Consider the following 24,931-nt stretch of genomic DNA (forward strand, 5'->3'; position numbering starts at 1 on the left):
GATCTGAAAAGTCACTGCATGCATCATTCGCAAAACAAAGATGTCAAATATTTCCCATGTAATACACAGCACAAAACAAATATAGACTGTCAGTAATCTTTAGCGGATTAAAAATGAAACACTTGTGTATATCTGAAATACTGTTTTCAAAAGCACATATATATATATAAAAAAAAGTTAAAAATAAATTATGAAAGTGACATAACTATAACAAAATTATAGATACACAAATGTTGTCTTTTTTTTAATTTGAACCCCAGTTTATATTCTACAAATAAAATTATATGAATGTTTGTGTGTGTGTGTGTGTGTGTGTGTGTGTGTGTGTGTGTCTACCTCAGCTGTACTTAAAACCCAAAGCACACATCAACAACTATCGATTAACAAGGCAGTCACACTCCTTCAGAAAAACCTAAAACAAACTGATTGAGGTTGAAGCGGCAAGGAAAATGAGCACTTCTCCAATTAGCTGACCACTCAGTATCCCCCTCTGTTCTGATGAATTCTTTAATCAGTTTTGCGGGTAACCATGTTGGACCAAACCTTGGATTAACTTATTGAAAGTACGTAATGCTTTTATCTGACTGTGCATCTTACGCCATCATGTACACCGAAGCTTTGCAATCTGTTGCTCTTTGTTCGCTTGCATCCTCGTTTGGGGATGTTCAGTGATGCGTAGCAAACTTCTTCAGGGACTTCCTGTAGAAATGTTTTGTATACCGTATAAGTGGATAATCAACCGCGTAGCATTATGGGTTTCATTAGTATTACAGTTGGTAGAAGAAAATTGAAAGGCCCTTTGAAAGGCGGAATCAGACACTTCTTAAATATATGACTCCCTCAAACATAGAAGCAAAAATAAACCGGATGGTTAATTAATTAATTAATTAATGGTCGGATATAGTCAATCTCACCTGTCTTGTGGCACCATCTGTAGCCACAAACAAAAGCCAAAATGGCAGAGAGAAGAGAACCTGCTGGACACAGCATCAGATATTTGCTATAAAAGACAATTGTTTCAAGATTACTTAATTTTGACTTTATATGAAATACACATAAATTAACATATGAATACTATTTTCATTTACCTTCCCTTTTTTTTCGTCTTTTGAACTTTTAGCAGGAAATGCATTGCATTGCACACGTATATATATTAATAGTAGGGTTTGTTTGTTTTTGTTTTGTGGTTGAAAAATGTAAAAAAAAATTAGATAAAATATTCTCTTTCTCTATACAGGGAAAAACTATACCCAAATACCCACATTTTTTTGTTTTAAATGAAAAAGAATGCCATAATTTACAGCGAAAAACCATAAAGTAACATTCCTGTGTGACAGCTCACATGTGTATTAGTGTTTAATGTGTGTTACCATGATGATGTTTTTATTTACATCCATATAATTGTATGCACCTTTAATATATTAGGACTTTAACTGATCATGTGTCTTTCTCTTTACCACCAGCTTTATTCGGGTGGCTGTCATTATATGTTACGCTTTAGTATACTTTAGTATACTTTAGGATACTTTAGCATGACTTGACAGTTTACAAGAACAGGGATATTGGATTAATCAGTTTCATTTTATTTATTTATTTTTTATTCATTGTGTATTATATTTTGTTTGTTTGTTTGGTTATTAACTTTTTTGTCCCAGCTACAGCTGTCAAGGGTTTTTTTTTGTATTGCTATATATATATATATATATATATATATATATATATATATATATATATATATATATATATATATGCTGGCCACCTGTGTGGTGGTGCTTGTGGCTGAGGCATATCTAACTATCAATGTGATTTCCGCCCACCGAATTGTTGAGAGTAGATAAAAGCCCACTTTAACTTCAGCTGTTTATTTACTGTCACACACTTGCACACGCCACACAAACATATACTATATGTGCGCGTGCATGTATTTCTAAAAGCAGATTGCGCAACAAATATTTAAAAAATCAACTAATCACCGTGTGATCAGGCCAGTCATCATTACAAAACTTCTGTCATGTTCGTTTTGAATTGATTGACCTGAGTTCGAATTCTTTTTTCCTCTCCGTTTCAGTTTTTTAATGATCACATCAGAAAAGCATCTATTTTTAATAAAAAATTAAAAAGTGAAAAATAAAGTATTGGTTGTAGGGAGCGCTTTTGCCCCAATAATGTGGAATCCAATTAATTATCACTGCATACTTTTTTAATGTATTGTAAATAGAATCTATGTAGGTATTTGCATTTAGTTTAAATAGCATATCACTGAAAACTACTGATATATATATATATATATATATATATATATATATATATATATATATATATATATATATATATATATATATATGTGTGTGTGTGTGTGTGTGTGTGTAAGAAAATAAGCTAATCGGAAATAGTGCAAGTGTAAAATGCTTTTTTTTTAAGAGTAGAATTACTATAGAGATTATAGAAATCAAGCCTTGCACTTAGTGTATCCATCGCTAAGAAAATATGCTATTTTTAATTTAGTGCAAATAGCTGCTGCCTCACAAAAAATATCTCAGTATCTGTATTAAAAACAGTGTTTTCAAAAAATCAGCAAGGCAAAACTATTACAAAATTCATCCTCTAGAGTTTTTAATGTATAAACGTGAGGCTGTAAACCTAGCTCATTTGAAGATGAATTTGGGTCAGTGGTTTGAATGGCATACATGCATATGTGGACCTCAAAGACCGCTCAGCAGATACACGTCAAACATTTTCAGTCACAAAGAAACCTAACTGCTGATACGAAGCATGATACAGCAGGCATCAGCAAAACACTTTAAATGTGACAAGGTTTCTTGAAATAAAACAGTTGCTCTTTATTTGTGCTGTACTGTATAGTATTGTTATCAACAGACTGTTATGCTTGAATTATATGCCAGAAATAGCAGTAAAGACTGACTGCTTTACAACAGGCCTAGCCTATGTTATTACCTAATTTATTTTCCACCTTTCGGCTGAATATGCTGAATAAAACACTTTTAACTGCTAATAGTTGATCGGTTTCATCAGCAGTTGTTTTGTGAACAATTAATAATATGAAATAGATTATTTCTAAAAATAATAATAATAAATAAATAAATAAAATGTAGGTAATTTAACTCCCACAAAGCCTATAGAAAACGCATAATATAGCGACATCTAGAGGTGATTAAAAGAAGGTAATTAGCGTTATATTTTTTCCCAAAATGTCTTCTGCAACCCGGTGTTATGATTTTTATATTTGTATTTTTATATTTATATTTGATTTTTCTTTTATGCCAAAATTCATCAGGATATTAGATAACTATCGCGTTCCATGAATATATTTTGTACACCTTAAATATACCAAAACTTATTAGTAGTCTATATGCATTGCCAAGGATTTTAAATGCTCAACTTTTGGCCTTTTAGATTATTTTTACACCCTCATATTGCAGATTTTACCTTTTTAACGCCACTTAATGGCCAGTTATGTAGCGCGCGCGTTACAGGTTTTAACCCACATGCAGTTTCGAGCTTTTGCAAACAAACCCGATTTCTTTGTGATGAATTGAAACAATCGAAAAAAACGCGTCCGTTGTCCACGACGGACTCTACCAGCAGCCAGAAGCAGCACTTAAGTTTATTAGGTTTCCAATCCTCTTATGATGAGACGCGCGCGCGCCGCTCTTGATTGGAAGCCCCGGCATCCGGATACGAGCGTCGCTCAATCAGCATCCGGCGCGACACGCAGCCGCTTTGGGAAGCGCTCGGACTTCCCGAACTGCCCGACGGACTTTTATGGAAGTGAGATGAACCCGCTGGACACCTGCCGAGACGGTCCTCCCGCGAAACGCGCAGAGTAGCCCGCGCTTCTCCGGCCGCGCGTGAAATAATTATGCAAGGGAACGAACCGGGTTGCTCGTGCCAGCGGTATCCCAAGGACGTAATGACTTCGGCTGTTCCTCGATCGGGATTCGTCGTCTTTTGCGTGGTAAATCCGGTTTTCATCCCTCTCGATACGTGACATTTATACTGAGAGATTTAAGCGGCGCGTGCTTGGCGAGTAGAACGCGACACAGTTTTTAAAAAACTTGATTGCTTTTGCTGCGAACTTGTTGAACCGCTTTGGAACGCAAAAAAATAGCGTTAATAATTAGCTGACGCGTTGCTAAAATATAAGGAAAGATTAAAAAGAGACTCTGTTTAAATGCAATTCCAGCTTTTGAAGTAATAGCAAGCACTGTTTCTCAGGGAGCTGAACAAGCACGCCGCATTCTTGTGGCGAATGCAATCTGTTATCAGGTCATCGCAGGATAATCCCGCACTGTTCTTTTCACATCGAGCACAATAAAGCGTGTTTGAGTCCTTGCGCGCTTCTGAAAGATGCGGTTGTGCATTCAGCGGTAATTCTCACTCGGGATCGGCCGCCGAGCGTCTGGCTGCCGGAGCTTCTGTTAAAGGGAAAGTTCACTCAAATTCTGTCGGACTCGGGTCGTTCGGGGTCGTGACCGATCTGCTGACGGCGGCCGTCGACCTCCGTGGTGTGTGAGAGTTAAATGCAGAGATAAAATAACGTGCTGCAAAGTCAAGGGCTGCTGGCAGGTTGAGGATTGCGTCTGGAGCAGGGTTCTTAAAGGAATAGTTCACCCCAAAAAAAAATACAATTCTGTCGTTTGCTCACCGTTTAGTAGTTCTGGCAGGAGAGATCAATAAAAAAAATACAATTTTGTTTATTTATTATATATTTATTTTTAGTCAAATCTATATTTTGGATAAGCATTTATTCTAAAAAAAAAAAGGCTTAAAGAGGAAAGTTTTCAAGAAGAAAGTATCAAAAATGATCACTCCTGACACTTATTAGGCTGCAGTTTAGTAGTACTAATATATATATATATATATATATATATATATATATATATACACACACACACACACACACACACATTTCTTTATTCTGCTGATCTCAAAGGAAGATATTTTCTGTTTTGGGTCACCATTGACTTTCATTGTAAAAAAAAAATACAATGGAAGTCAATGGTGACCCAAAACAGCCTGGTTACAAACGAAATGTATATGATTTTGGAATCACTCTATGGTGAATAAATTATGAAATAATTTTTTTGGTGAGCTATTCCTTTGAGTAAATTGTTGACCAAGTTTACATTTGTGTAAAAATAAATAAATAATGATAATAAAATAAATAAATAAATATATTTGCCAGTTATTAGGCTGCAGTTACTACTAAACTGCAGCCTAATAACTCTCTAATGTAATGATGTTAATGTCTTTTTTTTCTATCATATGCAAATAGCTTTTGATCACGTAAATGCCTTTTTCAGAATAAATGCGTATCCAAAATATAGATTTGAGAAAAAAATAAATAAAAAGTAAATTAATAAATAATAAATACATATGCTTTATTTAGTTGATTATTCATTTATTTATTTATTTTATTTTATTAAAAAAAAAATAATAATTGCTGACTCCTGCCAGTTGTAAGGCTGCAATTTAGTAGTATTAGACAGTAATTAAATTTGTACGTTTATCAGTCATGTCTCTAATTTAGATGTTTAACCCAAAATTCTTATTAATAATGTACTTGCGTGAATGTAATGAAATTAATTGAATGATCCAAAAATGACTAAAAAGCAGTATGTTATCGGCAGACGTGTCTCCAGTATTTATGTCAGTTTGTTCCAGTTACACTCGCAGGAATTGAGGAACATGTTACAGTACATGCATACCCTATGCCCAAATAACCTGCATCTTATTTATCTTCACTCTGAAAATATCCTAAAAATGTACATGCATTCTAGTAATGCAGATATTTTAGTGCGTCGTATTTAACTGTATTAATGTTTTCTGTTTTGTCCCCTATTTGTGTCTATGCATAGATTTTAGTCCTGGCTTGTGCCCTCTACCCTGTGCTGAAATCATTGTGTGACCAGATTCACTCTGCTGTCACAGGAAGCTATGTGGCAGGATATCATTCGGTGCTGCTTGTCAACTGTCCCACAGAACAAACCGCTAGAGACATCGGAAGGTACAGAAACACACAAACTCACAAGGACACGAACAAGGGTGTGTAATGTTCACAGCCTGCATGAAAGTCGATGACATGCAGTACAATAAAGGTATTGCGTTACATCTAAATATTAGTTTATTTCAAATTGAAATTGATTTACAGTGGCAAAGAAAAAAAAAAGAATCTGCTGACCTATTATAGTATTTTTATCATTTATTTTTTTTTCATTTCCTGCTTCTGAACATGGAAAGCGTCTAAACCACAAACTGTGCAAAATCCCAGATGCGCTTTCTACTACTAATGTGAAGAAATACGTCTTTCTGGTGTATTTAAAACCGTTTAGAAACTGTAACTTTTTATCATAATCACAAAAAAATGCATCTAATTTTTACTGTAAGACAAATCTTGTGCACAAAATATCCACTTGCGACAAACACAGGTCTAGAAACCAAACAATTAACTTTATTTTTGATTAAAAATGCTCATTTTTTTACCTTATTACCACCGCACCTGATTACCTTATTTTTAACGAAGTTTCAGACTGCGTCAGTAAGAACTTGCTCCTTAGTTCACTTTATTTTATTGCAAATTAGTTACAATTAGGCACAATTCGAAGCAGGATTTGCGGTAAGACTGAAGCTCAACGACGATGCTGTGCCGACTAAAAATAAGTGTGAGTAACTTTTCTTCATTTCCTTTGAAAATGAGCTCCGTCCTCGTTGACTTAAAGAGAACTGGACCCAATGCAGTTCTGTAGAATCTATACTTGATTCGCGGGGTAAAGTTGTCAGAACTTTAACATGCATTGAAATGTTATACATCTTAAGTGTTACGTGTCAAAGCTGCACCTAGCCGCAGAAACAGATTACTGGAATTGAATAACTTAATTCTTAAATAGCTTTCCCATTTCGACAGGCTCCTGGGGGAAAATAGAAAAAAAAAGTGCACCAACTGAAGCATAGTGTTTGTTTTTGCGGATGCCGTGTGGTTTGTGTCAACAGACAAATAATTGCAATATTAAGACAAACATCAGCTGCGAGGGTTCTGGGTCTGGTTGTTACGAAAATTACAAAAATAATACTGAATGTAGTTATACAATATAGTACTCTGCGATATTAAATACAGTTCAGCCTTGTTTCCATGCGCACGCTAATTATTAAAGCAAGCTATTTAATCCATTGTCTTTGTCTAAGTACCATGCTATAATTAACATTTCATAAGAGTTTTTGCAGAACTTACAAAACCTCACCATGATTCATATCACAGAGCATCTCTACCTGAGCTTCATATACCCTTTCAGTTGCGTTAGGATTCATTTTCCCATTATACTCTTGTTAAAGAGCACTTTACAAGTCATTAGGGCGCTCTCCAGACTGGTAAGCTTATCCGAGTGCAGCGGTTCTTCAGGTTCAAAACCGTACAAGTGTGAAGGTGCATTTGCTTCTTTCTAATCCAGGAGTAATAAACCATACATTTTTTTAAAATAAAGCATGAATCTGGAACATAGGCGAACAGTAATGGGATCTTTCTGAGAGTGCACTCGTTAGGTCTGGAGTATCTGGCCATGGTCAGAAGAACCAGTGTTGATACGAGGTGATGGCAGATGCATCAGGAAAGGGAAGAGGCAGCAGGTAGTTTTTCAGTTGACTGAGCCGTGGCACTGCAAATAAGGGCTGTAGCCAAATTAAGGAGTGCTACAAACCAAACACAAATCAAGTTTAGTCCACATTCCTGAGCTAGCCACCACCAAAAAAAAAAAAAAAGGTGTTTCAGTGTGAAATAACTTGTTACCCTGCTACCTAAAAATGTTTAGTTCAGTCAACTTAAATATTTTAGTTGTCACCTTAAAAGAACATTAATGTAGCTTAAAATTTCAAGTAGGTAACAAGTTATTATTTTTTTACAGTGCATCTGTAGATGCAGTTACAGTATGTTTTCAGTAAAAATCCAACTAGTTTTTGGTTCAGGTTTGTTTTCATCATGAAATACCTAATTGTGACTTTTTGCACAGTTGATATCTCACAATTCAGACGTTGCTCCTGAGATAAACATGATTGCATGATAAGCTACAAGCCGATTATATCTGCCAATTTTGCAAATTGCAAATTTTATTTTTATCCACAAATTTTTTTTACCCCCTTTATACAATTTTTAGTAACGCTTAGAATAGGTAACACTTGTTAACTGTTAACTATGACTTTTCCCTTAAATTCTTAATTTGCTGCTTATTAATAGTTAGTAAGGCAGTTGTTCAGTTTTGACCCTGCATGGCTAACATTCTGGTAATATGCATACTAATGAGCAACTAATAGGTGTTACCGTAAAATAAAGTGTTACTCAACATATTTTTTTCTGCAATTATACATGTTATATTATTTTTATGTTATATATTAGGATATTTTTGGGGTCTTTAGCCTTTTACGGTCATTTTCCGGTTTCTAGTAGTGGAAACAAACCTCCATCATTTAAGGTTGTGTTCGAGTGTAAGTCTTATTACATTCTGAGCGAAATCTGGTAATCACCATGACGCTGATGGATGCTTGATACTGATTTTTTTATCAGTGCATTAGTCAAATGTATATTGCTGCATATGATCCTGTTCAGCAAGTTTAAAGTTGAGTAGATGGTATATAATTACATTATTTAAATGTATTATTTGGTAGATGCTGATATATAATCTGCTGTTAAAACTATATTTTGGCACTAGGTTATTACGCTTGCATTCAGATGAGCTGGTGTGTGTGTGTGTGTGTGTGTGTGTGTGTGTGTGTGTGTGTGTGTGTGTGCGCGCGCGCGCATTTGAAAGAGCACAGAGCGCTTTTGACTTGTGATGCAGTCATATGCAAATACAGAGAAGCTAAATTCTCTCTTTCTCTTTCTGTTAGGAGCATCATGGAGAAAAGGCTGGCAGCATGCGTGAATATATTTCCTCGCACCAGTACCATGTAAGACCAGCGAGTTTAACCTTTCACCCATTATGAGCTCTGCATCCAAAACACTGCAGCCCACAGCGCAACATGAAGTTACAAAATACAAAATAGATATAACCTTGCGTAGACCGCGTCAGTTCAGCGAGTACAGACCCATAACTGTCTTTAAATATAAAATAAGGATTACATGCGTGTATGCATTTGCAGAATGTAATTTACCCTAGTTATTAATTGTGTATTGATTTTTAGGTACTACTGGAAAGGGGAGATACGAGATACCTCAGAAATACTGCTGGTGTGTTGATTATTTAATTAAACTTCAGCTTTCCCATTCAAATACATTTTCATGTTTTTTAATAAAATAAAATGTTTATAATGCTTAAATGAGAAGTGCTACATTGTCTGTATGTCTCATTGTACATAATGCAGGCAAGCTATATGTACACTAAATTAATGATCTCCTTAACAGCTTGTGAGGACAAGAACATCTCTGGTGCAGAGACTTGTGACCTATATAAAGTAAGTACATTTCTTATCACAATTGCTTGTTACGCATTCACTCAACATGTTACATATAAACATCCATATATGCTTTTTTAGTTTATTATAGACGAGGCATATTTCAATTAGAGTCGCAGCACATAGTGATGCATCAACTAATCTAGGGTTAAAAATCAAATTGAATAATTTAGTGACAGCTGTACGAGACTTTATTGACTGGTGTAATAGTTTCTATGGCAACAAAGCATTTCAGTCTGAAGAAAATAGTTGGATCTAACAAAATGCTTCTTTTGTGGTAGCTGTAAACAGGTACAAAGTCCGAGTGACACTTTTACTTATTACTTCCTGGATTGTCTCACCCCGGGTGCATTTATTTGAACAAAATGCAGTTAAACGGAATATTGCGAAATATGAATAGACGGAGATATACAGAGAATAGAAACAGCATTTATTAAAAAAAAAAAAAAAACTCATACTTTTGAACGATGGCTTACTGTTCAAACCCATTATTTTAATCGGGACGTGTTTGTTCCCTCAGAGCTGTGCATCCATACGACATTCCAGAAATTATCAGTTTTCCCATCGAAGATGGAAGTCAGCATTACTTGAAGTGGATGGAAGAAGCCGTCACTGATATTTGACACATCGTTCTGCGATCCAGAAGAAAAGCTCTCTTGTTAAAGGAACATGAGCTAATTCTCAGGTTAATGGGAACCCCGGCCCACACAATGAATGTCTGTGAATATAAAGATCAGTTGTATACATTTACTGAACGGATGTGTGGAAAGGGACTGCTCTGATGTGTTTTTTACAAGTACTATTACATTTATGCATTTAAGCAGATGCTTTAATCCAAAGCAACTTACAATAGAATAATTTTTTAGAGCCAACAATGTTTATAGTATGCCAGGTTTAATAAAACGCTAAATTTGGAAGCAAAGTAGAGGAGAAATGCAGAGAAGAAAAGATTTATTTTATTTTTCATCTTTAAAAGGGCTTATCATTTTCAAGATGCCTTTCGTACTTGCCTGGATGAGACTGTTACTGTGGTCCGTTTCAGTGACCTGAGGCATTGTTGCCTGTAAACTCTGCCTGTTTATTGAGCGCTTTGTCGTTAATCGCTTCATTACGAAGCGTAAAACAAAAGCTAATATGAATTCGTTTAATTGTTCAAATATGCGCGTTTATACAACTTATTTCTCGTGGTTGGTTAAATGTTACGTAGAGGTTGAGCAGAATTTCGAGTGCTCAAGTTTATTATTTTGTTATAGAATGTAAATGTTGATGTTCTTGATACTGCATAAGAGTAAAGAAAACATAAATCTAAAAGGTCAGTTATGTTGTGTTTAAACGTCATATTAAGCTCCAGAAGGTGTATTGGGGCTTACACACACACACACACACACACACACACACAAATATAAGGAAGTTTAAGTAATTAGCTCCAGGAGCAATGTGTCAACACTTATGGCCAAAACATCAGCTGTTGCTAAAACCCTTTCAAGCCTCTTAATTAAATAGTTTATAAATATTACGGTTGCCCATACATTAGCACATGGGTGCAATTAAAAGGGGTCTTACAGTAGATGCTGTAAATGTTATTAAATATAAATATGCTTTCAAAATAGTTCAGATGAAATCGTCTGGGTCTCGCGTATCTTACGTCTTTTTTTTTCTACACAAAAGAACGACTTCCAGTTAGTTCATCAGGCACGAGCGAATCTGAATCTTTCCGTTCCCTCAAATAATGCAACACTCAGAATCGTCAAATTGAGCCGAATGACAAATGCAGTTTTGAATAGGTGTATGCCCGCACTCGTCTGGCTTTTGAAACGGTGTTTCCGGAAACTGGGAAAACACAATAGAAGTGCAGATGTGAGGAAGTGCTTTTGTTTGCTAGGATTTGCTAAAATCCAGTCACGATGAAGTCATTAATCTGACCGCTCACCTAGTAACCTACGATGACATGCCGATTTTAAGCATAGGCAGCTTCTTTTTAAATAACACGTGTGCGGTGTGTTTTATAAATAGTACGATATTACTCTGTGTCTGTGATATCAACTTTATTTTTAAAGCTCCTTATGTCTAACATTCTACATTTTAGTGTATTGCTTGATTATCAAACCATTCATTAAAGAGAATATCAGTTACCGTACCTATTGCTTAATGCTGAGAGAAAGTGTCACTCTTTTTTTATATACATACTGGACATTGGCACATTTTAGTACCTAAGGTGCACATCTAACGTAAATCCATAAAATGTGATGCTCTGACACGAAAAGCTCGTAAATAATCAAATTTAGCTTCATTATTTAACCGCACGTAAACACTAAAAATGATTTATTCATTGAGGGCGCCCTGTAAACGTGTAAGTAATAATAACAACCCTACTTTAAGTACAAACTCTGCCAGTTATAAATATACTTGCAAGCTCTGCTTTGAGATAGAAGACGCTGATTTATTACTTCAGCAGTGTAACGCTCCCATTTAAACCGATTTTCTGATTTAACCTTAAAAGGTTTTCCTGTGTAGAAAAGTAATTTAATGTGACGTTTTCATGTTTCTATATTAATTGGAAAAGTTTTTAAAATCGTATTTGTGCTACACGCATGCTTCTGCGGGCTCTGTCGGTTGAGTTTTCGCAGAAGATGCTTTTGCAGAAGAACGATGCGCAGATTGTTAAAACAGAAGGGAGAATCTGAAAAGACTAATAATGACTGATGACTCCAAATAACAGTCCAAGTGGCAGGCTGCATGCATTTAGAGGCCAGTTTCTCAAAGGAAAATCGGACAGGATGTTCCCAAAAGTGCCACTGATGAACGGGGTGTGAATGCGGATGTCCGTACCATCACCACCTGTGTAAATGACACCGCTGAGACCTCTGGACAGTAATTCGATAGCGGTGATAGGTTCTTGTTCAATGCATTTATTCCCATGCAACAGCAAAGCGAAGCATGAAACCATGTGCGACCACGGTTCGTGTATAATGACGCCCAATGGGGATGAAAGAAATATCCGGAAACTCCAAATATAAAAGGTATTTTCAAGGAAAATAATGCAGCGTGAAAAAATCAGAAATGGATTTTTTTATGTGCATCTCCCACTTATGCGCTTGACCCAACTGCATAAATATATCCAATATGATAAGATTGTGTCTAAAGAACTAGTCTGACTGACTAGCTATTAACTGTTGCTTTTAATTTAGACCAATTACATTTTTTTTATGTAAATGACTGTTATGATCGGTCCAAACTATTGTATGCAACCGGCCAGTGGTTCCAGGCATCTCAATCCATCCATGTTTTCTCAGAAGCACCAATAGTGTGAAAACTACACATGACGGTTATATACAAAAAATGCTATTTTTTGCTCATAAATATTGTATCCAAACCGGATGAAAACGCATATAGAATGGTAATCGCACACTAGCTCTATGTGTTATCTGTGTTAGTCATGTAAGAGTATGTAAAGTCTATGAATATGTAAAAAGGATCATCAGAAGGTTGCAAAGTTTGCACAATACTAACAGATCAGGGGCAAATCGTCTGTCTGTGAGTCATTAGTAGCGAAAAATGAAACTTTAATACATCAGTATAAGAATAATGGATGTAATTTAGTGATTCCAATTATCACAATTCGGAGCAAACCATATTTAATCTGTGCGGTATGTGTCTTTTTGTTTTATTTGAAATGCAAATAGCGAATGATTGCATGATTTTGCAACTCTGAGTTTTATTTTAAATATCGAAGCTATATGGGCCTAAAATCATATCAAAGTTTTTCAAAATCAAATAAGAATTCTACGAATGTTACTTCAGAAATAGTCTTAACTGGCTTTATTATCTTCAAAGACAGTAGTCTTTTATGTAGAAACCCACACCCTAAAAATGTAATGGCAAACTCGGTACTGACAAAACATTATCTTTCAATCTGGATCTTCTTGTTTGCATAATAATGTCAAAGTAGCTAGCAGAATGGATGACCTATATGTATGAAATAGCCTTTAAGCCTTTGTTTCCTCTGTAGTCTTACTAAACTACTCAAATATCAGCCTCTCATGTATGGTCATAATAGCATAGCTGTGGTCCCTTGTGAATGTAAGTGATAGCCTAACAGAATTAACATTTTTAGGGTCCTTTAGGATTTCTCTTATGGAAATTCTCTGCAACTGATGGCCTCTACAGACAACAAAAATTAGTTGCATTGTCCCATGTTAATATTTAAAATTCTGGTTAACATAAGTTGTGTGACACTCAACTTGAGGCTCTTCCACCTCTGAAGTAGTGCCTAAATCAGCAATCAGGAACCTTTGCGGCTTCAGAAATCAACGCATTTTTGTTTCGATTTTGAAATGTTTGTACAAATCAAAGCATAAATATGCATAGAAGACATCACGGCTGGCAGAAGCATTGATAGTAGGTGTGTTCGACTTGAAGCCTCGCTGCAGTGACCGATCGGTAGCTATATGAAGTTAAAGTACTATTAATACACACCTGTATATGTCTATCGCAGATGGAATAGCTTATTCTGATGATATTTTTCATTTTGACAAAATTTTAATTTGGGGTGGAGTATCCCTTTAAATATTGTTGGCCAATATTGGCCGCAACCCGTTGCGCTTCGGCAGAACTACAAACACAAATTAAAAGTGTTAAAAACTACAAATATGGCGGATGTTCGCGAACAACGGTTAAGTAGGCTAGATAGGTTCAGGTGAAGGGGTTAAAGTTACCAATAATCAACATTTAACCTAATTAAAAAATTTATTTAATTTTATCTGTGTTATATTTCATCTGCAACAGCAATGTGAAAGCATAATTGTGCGTAAAATGCTTAAAAAATTTTCGTTCCGCGAAAGTAGGCTCTTTGGGACGTAGCATTTGTCCCGTGCTTCTTAGCTACGATGCGTGTTACGTATCATTGGAGGCGGTGACTGTCAATCATTTGCGCGCAGTGGTGTGGGGCGGAGCTAACGTGGAAAAGCGACTACCTTCACACGAGTCTTTGAACGTGCATGCGCTTCAATCAGGTAAATAATCCTTGGTCGTTTCAAACTGTGCAGATAGAAACTTGCTCAAAAAATGGCTAAACGAGAAAAAAAGTGGTAATTAGTTAAATGCAACGTTAGTTATTTAGAAGTAAAACGTTTGGCGTGCCTCGGGATTCGATATCATTGCATTATTTAATGTCTGCTAGAAATTAAAACGTGTCATTAAATCGTATAATTTTTTTGCTCAGAGATTGTTATTAAACTTGTTCGGGAGCTGTGACACCAATTAAATCGCGTCATTGTTTTAAATTTCTGCATAAATTGATTACGCTGATTAAATCTGCGATTTAATGATTAAATAATTACATTGATTTAAAATGATTATGGTTTACCCCATGACATCCCCATTTCATTTTGTAAAATGAATTTAGAAATAACGTAGGTTAATAACTTATGCTATTTTAAATACTGATTAACAACAAAAAATATATGTGCATATGTTGATTTGTCACTTTAACAACTACTGTAAATGCAGTATTGCACGTGTAACACTGTTTTTCTCAGCTAAGGCATAATGTTTCAATTTAACATAATAGGCACACATTTTTAGATGAAAACCTGGAGATGTTAAATCAGACTTAACAAGAAATCCTGCTGCTTCAGAAACCAGTTTTGTCATTTCACATTGATCTCCATCATCACAAATTAAATTTTAGATTCCTCCCCCTGCTTCCTCTCTCTCTCTCTCTCTCTCTCTCTCTCTCTCTCTCTCTCTCTCTCTCTCTCTCTCTCTCTCTCTCTCTCTCTAAAGCACACACACGCTGCAGCTGAGAGGACTTGGAACATCGGTCAGTAGCATATAGAGGGATGCACGCCTCTCTCAGAAGATTATCCTCACACTCAATGGTTCAGATCACCAATCACAACGATGCAAAGGAGAAGAAACACAATGGAGAACCCTTTATTCTATTCATCGCACAGCCAGCATCACGGATGGATTCAAGTCTCAGGTAGGACGGTCCCACACGAGGGGTGGAGAGTCTGTGCTTACAGTGAGAACAAGGGGACAAAATTTGCAGTATTTTAGATCAAGCAATGCTCTCGCTAGTGCGACCAGATCGGATCACCCATTTGAACTTTTTTGCCCTGAAATATCCTTTTAACTGAAACACAATCTAAATCTGAAAATCTACGCTGAAACAGGCAAGCTAGATAAGTGCGCATGTAACCCTTCTCATTCAAAGTGCTGGTTTCTACATTAGAGAAATGAGCTTAGAACTGTGTGCCATGGCAACACACAGTCTTTTACTGTATTTTAAAAAGACTTGTTAATTGAGGCATGGGTTTACAAGATACTTGTTGATGTGCGGCTCTTTAGCCAAAATCAGTTAAGAACACAGATCAAAGATTTTTGAGGATTTGTCTCGGAGGAATTTATGACATAATCCGGAGAAAACAGCTGCCCAGTAAGTCCTTGTAGAAAAGTAACTTGCTAGTAGGTCTGTTTAATACTGAGCCAATTCAAAATGCTTCCGCTTCAGAACTGGCCTGCTGGGCTGTAGAGTTGTTGTTTGATGTGTTTTTTCATAAACTATTTTTTTCTCCATTTACATATAGTATGTTCTTCCTCTTTTAGATCCGTAATTCTTAGTTGGTGGGTATTTCCCCTCTAGACTGACACGCTGAGTCTGACATGCTGCTGTGTCATCTGTGGTAATGATCACAGTGACAGAAAAAGTATAAGGAACAAGTCACATGATTACGTTTTAACGGTGGCACATGATTTACTCATGCTTGCTTAAAAAAAGTTTCAAAGAAGTCTATGCTTTATTAATAAGCAAAGCATATTTAATGCACTGCTGGCCGAATAGGTTTGATATACGGACTTATGGGAAAGGATACACCACAGTTCTGTAATTGACATATATATATATATATATATATATATATATATACTATTATATTGTTGGGGCGTATATAATTGTAGTGAATAACGGTGGTAGATGCCATCATGTTTTAACACAGGCACGCTTGACTTGTTTGAGGGGCCGATCACACAAAATATATTTAAAAATGAAACAAAACACTCCTATGTTTTTTTAGGGATCACAACATTTGTTTGTTGTCAGTTTTTCTCATATAGAGTCTTGCATGCAAAGTTTTGATGAAAACTGCTCATTTTGATTCCTCAAAGGTCAAATGGACATGGGGCTAAATATATGCTTGACACATAGCTGTAATAAATGCAGGGCAGTGCAATGAATAATATGGATAATAATCAACAATAGGCCTCTAATAATGCTCTTTAAAAAGTGTTCAAACTTTTCAGTCTTTAGCTTTTTTTTTATTTCAACACTGGACATGTTCTTTGTGAATGTGGCTTGTTGACAGTATTGTTTAGTAGAATCCCATGCACTTTATTTTATGCTGCATGCATCGCAACTATTCAGGCTTAAATCATTAGTACTCCTTCATTACCCAGTACTGCTCCCCTAGATTGTTTTTTTTCTAACAGCAGCACATAAAAGGAAGCATAAGTGTTTGCCGTGCCAGGATGTGTTTTATTAGTGGAAGCTGTGTTTTCTTGTTCATGCTCTATCCAGAGTGTGTCTGATCTTGTTTTTGTTGTGATGTGTGTGTGTGTGTGTGTGTGTGCTTGTGCATGCGTTCTGCAGTGCTTTCTCGGTTACTGTTTAAGAGCCCGGGGACTCAGTCACACACAGCCTCTCTTTAATACCCTGCTAATTGATTTGTCCTCTGGAAAATGTCAGTGGGTGTGAATGAAGCTCTCATGCTCCCCTCAGGCTCCTTCAGGTTCTTTCCTAAAGCTGCCTTCCCTTCTCTTTAAACTAAATGACCTATCGTAAATATCCCATCATTCCGTTCTTCGCTCAGGCGAACATGCTCATGAATTCCACTTCTGGTTAAATGTCACTGCCACCAAAGATTAAAGACATGGGTTGTAATTCCAAAGCAGACATGCTCTCTTTTGTATAACAGGGCGAGACGTGTGTACTTTAATATTACTACGGGCTTATTGTAAACTCAGATTAAACCTGAGCACATATGAGGGATTATTCTCTATGCGGAGAAATTAGGTAGAGGCCGTTTATGAAAATATCCCATTCTGAAGTAAATCGATAGTTGACCCAAACGTGAAAATTCTGTCATCATGTACTAACCCTCATCTTGTTTCTTTCGTGTTTCACAAAGTTCTCGAGCAGTCATGTAAATTGGAGATGCAGCCAGGCTTTGCCGGCTTGCTGCAAATATGTATATTGAATTATAGCATTAGAAATTAGCTGTGTACCTTGTGAACCGAGTGATATATAATCATATTTGCAACTTTCATTTATGTAATTTGGAAGAGGACATTGACTAAATGTAGGGTCATCAATCAGATGTGTAGGCATTGAGATATTAGACACACATGGGTGATTATTACTCCACTTGTTTACCAGAGACTTGTTTTTCAAGGACATTAGTGTGTATGTGTGCGTGCTTCAGTGTGAAGTATCATAGTTCACCCAAAACTAAAAAATATTCTGCTATTATTTACTTGAGTAGTTCCAAATCTGTATGAATTTCATTGTTCTGCCCGAACACAAAGGAAGATATTTTGAAGAAAGTTTGTAACCAGGGGGTTTCGGGTCACTATTGACTTTCATACTAGCAAAAAACCCCCCCCAAAATGTCCAAACCAAAGATAGTGGTGTCTGGTGATATACGCTATGCCAGCCATTTTAGTCCACTATTTTAGTCTGGCCCTCCTTATTTAATATTTGAGTGCAACGCAACGAATCTCAAAATCCAGTCAGCAGCCAATGGATAGAACCAAGTTCTCATGCATTTTTTGCGTTCCTCTTATTATAATTCTTCAATAATTCATTGCATTTGGATGTAAGTCACAACATGTGAGAAGGAAAATCAGTTGCTACTTCCATTTTAATGCTATTTGAATAAATATGGCCATATGCTGCACAAGCAACTTGGTACACTTCGATCTATCTTGTCTGTCCAATCTGTTTTTTGAACTGTTGTTCTTTTTATCAACCATCATGTTTTTCTTTTTACTTTAAGCATGCTTTCTTGCATAACCTGGCACTTTTAAGCCACCAACTCTTTGAAAGCTCTCCAAATCGCTGGCAGAATTTGTGTTGATGTACTGTACATTTATATTTCCACGAATGCATTTTCAGACGCTTTTTTCCCAAAGCGACATACATCGTGACCATGAATGTATATACCGTTACTCATGTCATCGTTTGTCGTTGTTCCTGTAGCAAAGTGAGATGCACTTGAGCACAGCTGTCATTGAAAGAGTGATGTCCCTTCTGCTTTGGTCCTCACATATGGTGATGGGAAGCTACGCACATTTTCTCTTTCTCAACTCGTAGAGCTGTCAGAGAAGAAGTCTTGATCAATGTAGAGCGCCACGGTTGTCACGCGCTCTGCAAAGACAAAGTAGGGGCCAGCGAAATTGTGCTCGCTCACACATGGCCTGTCAGAGCCGCTGTATATCTCAGACATCGTAGTCACACCAAATGGACAGTGACTTAATTTAATGATCTAAGCAAGCAAGAGAGTGAGGAATGAGTTAAAGGGCTGCAAAGAAAGAAATAGATAAGGAGTGAGATGCCATGAAAGTGGAATCGATCATGCGGTGAAATGAACGGGGCAGGAGAGCACATCTCATCATCATCATGCATGTTATTCACTTTTAGCATAAATAAACCGCCATCTTCTTATATACTAAAGTCACATATCATATTTACTTTTTCATCAGAGCTGTAGTACAAATACCGACTTTTCTTGTCTGTTCCTTGAATAATGTAGCAGTCAGGGTTTTGTAATTTGTTTTCGTTGTGACTCGATTAAATAGGAAAGCTGTAAAGGATCTGTAAAGAACAGTTCATCTTTATTGACTGCCAAAGATTAAAAAAAAAATAAAAGCGTAGTCCTCATCACACCTGTCATGTCACTTTTGTTTGGTAGGACTATTGTGTAATTTTGGCTCCTGTTCAAGTATACAAACAGAACAAAAGTGATTCAGGTGAAGGCTGTGATTGCTGTTTTATTTAGGCTTTCGTTGTATAATTAAGGCAAACGGCTTTCACTAAATTGTCAGCGCACCTCAATTTTAAAGCGCAACGCAGGTAACAAGCATGAATGAATCATTTTGTTTCCTAGTTTTCATTTTTGCCAAATAGGCGTTGGGCTATGGACAGGTTAAGGCGACATTTAAGGTGAAATTGCGCGCCTGAATGCTAGCGTAAAAGTAAAGAAATGCTATGAATATGTAAAAACATGTAAAAATGACGTTCTTTGTACGTTAGGCTCTCGTAGAAAAAGTCAGCCTATAGGCATTAATTAAAATAGTATGAATCAATAGTCAGTGAATTATTATAGCCTATTATAAACAGAATATTTTTTGAATTGTTATTGTTGTCCATTACGTCCTGTAAAGATGCAACATGCAACAATTTTAATAGGATATTGATAAAGGAACTGTTAATGTTAAATTAACTTCATTTAATGTAACTTATTAAAATGCATTGCAGTTGTATAGAGGAAATGATTGCCAAAAAACAGGTATTTCCATATGAGGGAAATTGTAAAAATCAGAAAACAACACAAAAATACAGATTCATTATTTTAATTAATTTATTTATTTTAATTTTTTGGTCATGCCAGTGCTGGGCAAGGTGCAGTGAAGAAATATGGACGCCCAATAGAAGCATGAATCTCATGGGTGCAATTTATTGTTGGCAACGGAGCTGTCTTGGCATTATGTTGCGTTTTTAAGGGTGTAAAACGGCACATGTGACTATTTTGTTGTGTACAACACAATGTTTAGTCTTGGAACGGAGATGTGTGTTTGTGAGAGGCTTTGTATGCTTGATAGTTCATTTCTGAAGTGTGAGCTTCAGTGGCGTGGTAGAGATGAGCACACACACAGAGAAACACGTCTGTGCGGCCATGCTGATTGGCTAACGGAGGAGACCAATGACGATTCTCCAGAGGCAGAGATTGTACAGCTTGCACGGATCTCAGGGACAGATGTAATGAATGCACGCTAGTGCACGCGTGTACGAACACTTCATGTCTCCCAGTCTCTAGAATGACCGTGATTCTCACAGATCAACTCTTTTTTTTCCACTGCCCTCTCTCCATCTTTCAAAACGCGCTTGCTCTTTTATTTCTTTCTTTTCGAAGCATCGAAAGGCTCACCCAAAACACACAGCGAACCGATAACGCATTCAGATTCATGGAAGATGTCTAGATGCAAGCTTTCCGTATAAGATGTTTCAACTCTCGATCTGTGACCTGTAATTAGAAGTGTAGAACGTACGACGCATCTCATTTGCGTTGTCCAGCTTGACCGCCTTTCTACAAAACGAAATGGAAAAGAGAGCGAGTAAAATGCGCCAGAGTTAAACAGCCGGAGAACAAAACTCTCAGTTGACCGCAAACAGTCTTCAGAAAGCACAGCGCACCAAACACACGCTCGCTCTCATGCACATGGCAACGGCATGTTCTCACACACACTCTCAGCGTATGCTGCTCACGCACTGACGGACTAACTACAGAAACTGGCAATGAACAGGCAAGAGAGCACGTCCTCCGATTTCTTCTCAGGTAAACGCCTCCGAGCTCTCCCTCAGTCTGCTTCTCTTTTCTTTTTTTTTCCTCTCTTCTCTCTGTGTGCCTCTTTTTCGTTTTTTTTCCGGCTCACCTTGTCTTTGTCTGTCATAGCGTAGAACTGGCTGGTCTTTTCGGGTGTTTTTTCGTGCGGGAGTTGAATGTTTATATAGTATTGATGCGAGAAGCGGTATATTCTCGGCGTTGTGGCTGCATATTTTCAACAGGTGTGTGTTCTCATCGCCAGCAATTTAAACATATAATGCGATTATTTACTGCTCGGAGAAAAAAACTGTATGGTGTGGTAAAACTGTAAATGGATAAGTCCCTGTGTGACACGCATTAGGTTATATTTCATTTAAATGGGCTTGTTTCTTCTACTTTTGCTATCATAATGTGTATTAGTGCATTTATGTTTTATGTGATACCTTTTTGATTTAGTGTGATTATATCAGTGTCATGCTTTACCCTGATGTGCTTTGTATTTCTATGTATGGCCCTGTGCGCTGTGTCTATATGTGAGTGTGGCCATCTTTTATGGACAGGCCAATCTGATTCACCATACAGCTTTTTATGTATTACCTGATTTATCAGCATATTTTAATTATATGTTATAATTGGGGCTGTCGGTCGATTCAAATATTTAATCTAATCAATTAAGTAATTACATTTGGCTATAACAATAACCCTCATAAGGTTAGTTATTTGCTATTTTTGCATTAAATGAGAAAGTATTGAGTAGACGTTTCAAAAGGTGGAATGTTTTATTTGATTCAACTTAACTTTTATTACAAATGGCCCAACATCAACTATTAACTGTGTGTGTGTGTGTGTGTGTGTGTGTGAATGAGTAAGAGACAGCAAGTTGATGTCTTTTCAAGGAAACGTGCATTATGAATATCAGTAATCAAATAGTAATGGATGTAGAGCAATGCGAGCGTGCGCACATGAAATTTAGCTCCACACACTCTGTAGACAAATACCCCTGATCTTTGGAGCCTGAAATACAGTAGAGCAGAACACATGGAGACCCGAGCAGCTGGAGGAAAAGAGAGAGAGAGAGAGAGAGAGAAAACAGATCAGCTGCTGTATTACTCTCTGACCTACTTAGAAGAAATCATCATAGATTTCTTTCCGAGCTTTTGTTTAGTAATTGGTTACGTACAATCAAATAATGAGGCTCTCTTGTGCTCATGGTTCACTTGGATGGTAGTAGAACGGGGCGCTTTTTATTTGTTGTGAGTGATCATGTGATGTTCTTCGTGATTTTGAACGAATGTAATGGCACACATTTGCGTGAAGAACATTTCTAGTGACTGCCTTTGGTTTATTTTTAAAGATGTTGAAATTATCAGTATTTGATTGACTATATGTCTATAAATAGGGGTGACGTTTTAATACAATATGGTGTGTGTGTGTGTGTGTGTGTGTTTTCCTCTAAGGATTTCTTCTTTTCGTGCATTTACACATTATTTCGAGCTCAGGGTATTAGTTTTTCAATCGCCTGTCCTGTGGTTTTGTTATTAGATAAAGGTACATTTGCAGGCAAATGCAAACATGATTCGTTTGATTGTTATTCGTCTTATATTCGTTCCTGACCTCATGAGAGATCATATTTATTCGCATTGTCTGTACCATAAAATCATAAACGCTAATTCTTTATCTGCTTCTCAGAATTCTTATCAAATCTCATGCAAATTTCTAAGTCGGCGCATCTCTTTAACAACAAAACTGTAAAGCCCTTTGCTCCGATTTGTATTATTTGGTTGGCTGTTAATTTAAAACTGAATAGCAGTTCAGACACGTAATTTATAGACTCTGCATACACCAGGAGTTAATATTTTGATCTTAAATTTAAAAAGTCTTAACTGTAATATTTCCCTGAAGCACGAAACTGTTTTACGTTTGATTCTGAGTAAACCAAAAAAATGTAAGGCTTGTTTGATCTCACATGTTTTTGCGCTTTCTAACTTGTTTTCTCTGAAGGAAATGCCCAATTACTTCTCTTTGTCTGAATGCATCCCGCAGTACAGAAAATCCAGTGCTGGTCTCCTTGGATGCATTTTTCTACTATTGCTAATTATCTTTTGTTTTTCAGTAACAAAATAAATGTGTGATAACGGCTGTGTAGTGTTGAATTGGTAACATGTGAGAGTTGCTTGAGCAGGTTAAGGGCCACTAGGAAAGATTTAGCTTTTCGTTATAAAACATTGTAAAAACAATGCTAATGTGCGGCGCGAATTAGCATGGTTAGCATGGTTTCAGAACAAATAAATAAATAAGCCACAGTAAGTTGAAAATTTGTATTTTATGGCTTTTTGGGTTAAAAGATTTTCTTAACATGAAAATTGATGTGATAGGAGCTAGTCGATTGTTTGATTTAATCACCGTAGGTAGAGCGATTTAATGTAACTTTAATGTTTTTCCCTCAGCGTGGCGGACTTGTTACTTGTTTAGATGACGATATTCAATGGCAATCGTCATATATTCCAAGATGCAGGCTTTTCAGTGAGTTCTGCAGTGACTGACAGCCACACATACTCCTTAAAACATCATATTCATCCGCGCCGTGCGTGGAATATAATTCCGCAAGAGATGGCGACAAAGAGCTTACAGACATGCTTTAAGACATGCTTTTTTGGACGTTAAATAATTTGATGAGCGCCAATGTTGGTGAAACGCGTCACGTGATTTAGTTTATATTATATTCCCCTAAATTAAGCATCTGAAAGGGAAACTCTCGGAGATAAATATCGGGTGCAAAAATAACCGTCCACACCTTTTCGTCGCATATTCATCTTCAGTAAAAGTTGAAGAGAAAGCTACCTGGATAATCAGTTTTTTCCACAGTGGTGTTATTTTAATTTAAAAATGATTTTTTTAACCATTATAATGCTAATTCCAAATGATATCCAGTGTAATGTGGGTAAAAGTAACACAGTTCTCATTTTGTGTTTATAAAGGTGTGTTTTTAAACCTTGCTGATGGGCCACAGAGACACATTTCAGCCAATGAGGACTCTGTGTCTCCTTCATGTCACACTTGCAATAAATCTCTCTTTTTCTTCTCTCTCTCTCGTGCCATTTGTGTTTTGCTCCCTTTCTCCTCCCCTCCCTTGTGTGCATGTTATTGCACTGATAAGGGCTTCGCTTTGGCAGTGGCATAAAGTAATCTCTTTTTTGATGTGACCACATCATGAATGGGTTTAGCAGATTAAACGGAAAAGGCAATAATTCTAAAATTATTAAAGTCTTTTAACGGAAAACGCTATAAATGATTTGATAAAATCAAAGCAGTGGTCATTACGAAGTGTTTATTTGGAGAAGCAGAACACTGCCCGCTAAGATTAAGAGACCAGTTGCCCTTCCGGTAATAGCATGAAGCCATAAGCCATTAATGACACTTTGAAGTAACTGAGTATGAAATCAGGCCCTAATTTCTTGACAGGAAAAGGAATGAACCAGCAGATCACATTTAATTACCCACCTTGTGCACTGCGCTTAGTTTGAGTAACAACATCCTGTCAGGGATCCAGGACCTGATATACTGAGAATTTACAGGAGCTAAAATGCTTTTCTCATTTAAAAGACACACCTTTTGCTGATTTTGCCGATTTTTTTTCCCCCCGTAAACATTAAACTTGTTCCAAAACCTAATGAGCTGCCTACAAAAACAAGATTATGAGCAAGCTGTCAACTTGAAGGTCCTAGTATACAACATGAAGATGTTTCAATGTTAATTTTGTTTTTATTTTTATCCAAGGTGTATGCAGAAGAATGCACAAGGATATTTTATTTTTATATATATATATATATATATATATATATATATATTATTAATATTTTTTATTTAATTTA

At 36.5% G+C, this 24,931-nt stretch overlaps 2 protein-coding genes across 2 annotated transcripts in view; both read left to right on the top strand.

The window, feature by feature from the left end:
* The first annotated feature begins 2,474 nt into the window (after nucleotides 1-2,474).
* On the top strand, nucleotides 2,475-11,588 carry zgc:63972 (protein CutA homolog). Its single transcript, XM_043238523.1, has 6 exons — nucleotides 2,475-3,976; nucleotides 5,880-6,028; nucleotides 8,896-8,955; nucleotides 9,190-9,235; nucleotides 9,410-9,459; nucleotides 9,980-11,588. The coding sequence occupies exons 1-6, from the start codon at nucleotides 3,881-3,883 to the stop codon at nucleotides 10,080-10,082; spliced, it is 504 nt and encodes a 167-aa protein (XP_043094458.1). The 5' UTR covers nucleotides 2,475-3,880; the 3' UTR covers nucleotides 10,083-11,588.
* Nucleotides 11,589-15,258: 3,670 nt separating this feature from the next.
* Nucleotides 15,259-24,931, top strand: part of dab2ipb (DAB2 interacting protein b) — a 110,778-nt gene continuing 101,105 nt past the window's right edge. The window contains exon 1 of the mRNA XM_043238316.1: nucleotides 15,259-15,442. Coding sequence (XP_043094251.1) covers nucleotides 15,361-15,442 — 82 coding nt within the window. The 5' untranslated portion in view covers nucleotides 15,259-15,360. The remainder of the gene's footprint in view (nucleotides 15,443-24,931) is intronic.

This window comes from Puntigrus tetrazona, chromosome 5 (assembly GCF_018831695.1).
Source record: "Puntigrus tetrazona isolate hp1 chromosome 5, ASM1883169v1, whole genome shotgun sequence".
In the NCBI taxonomy this organism is placed as follows: Eukaryota; Metazoa; Chordata; class Actinopteri; order Cypriniformes; family Cyprinidae; genus Puntigrus; species Puntigrus tetrazona.

Bases quoted from the DNA above. Each gene is read 5' to 3' on its own strand.
- zgc:63972 (XM_043238523.1), top strand. From the start codon at position 3,881: ATGCAAGGGAACGAACCGGGTTGCTCGTGCCAGCGGTATCCCAAGGAC. The intron at 3,977-5,879 runs GTAAATCCGGTT...GTCTATGCATAG, and splicing joins GATTCGTCGTCTTTTGCGTG to ATTTTAGTCCTGGCTTGTGC. The intron at 8,956-9,189 runs GTAAGACCAGCG...ATTGATTTTTAG, and splicing joins TTTCCTCGCACCAGTACCAT to GTACTACTGGAAAGGGGAGA.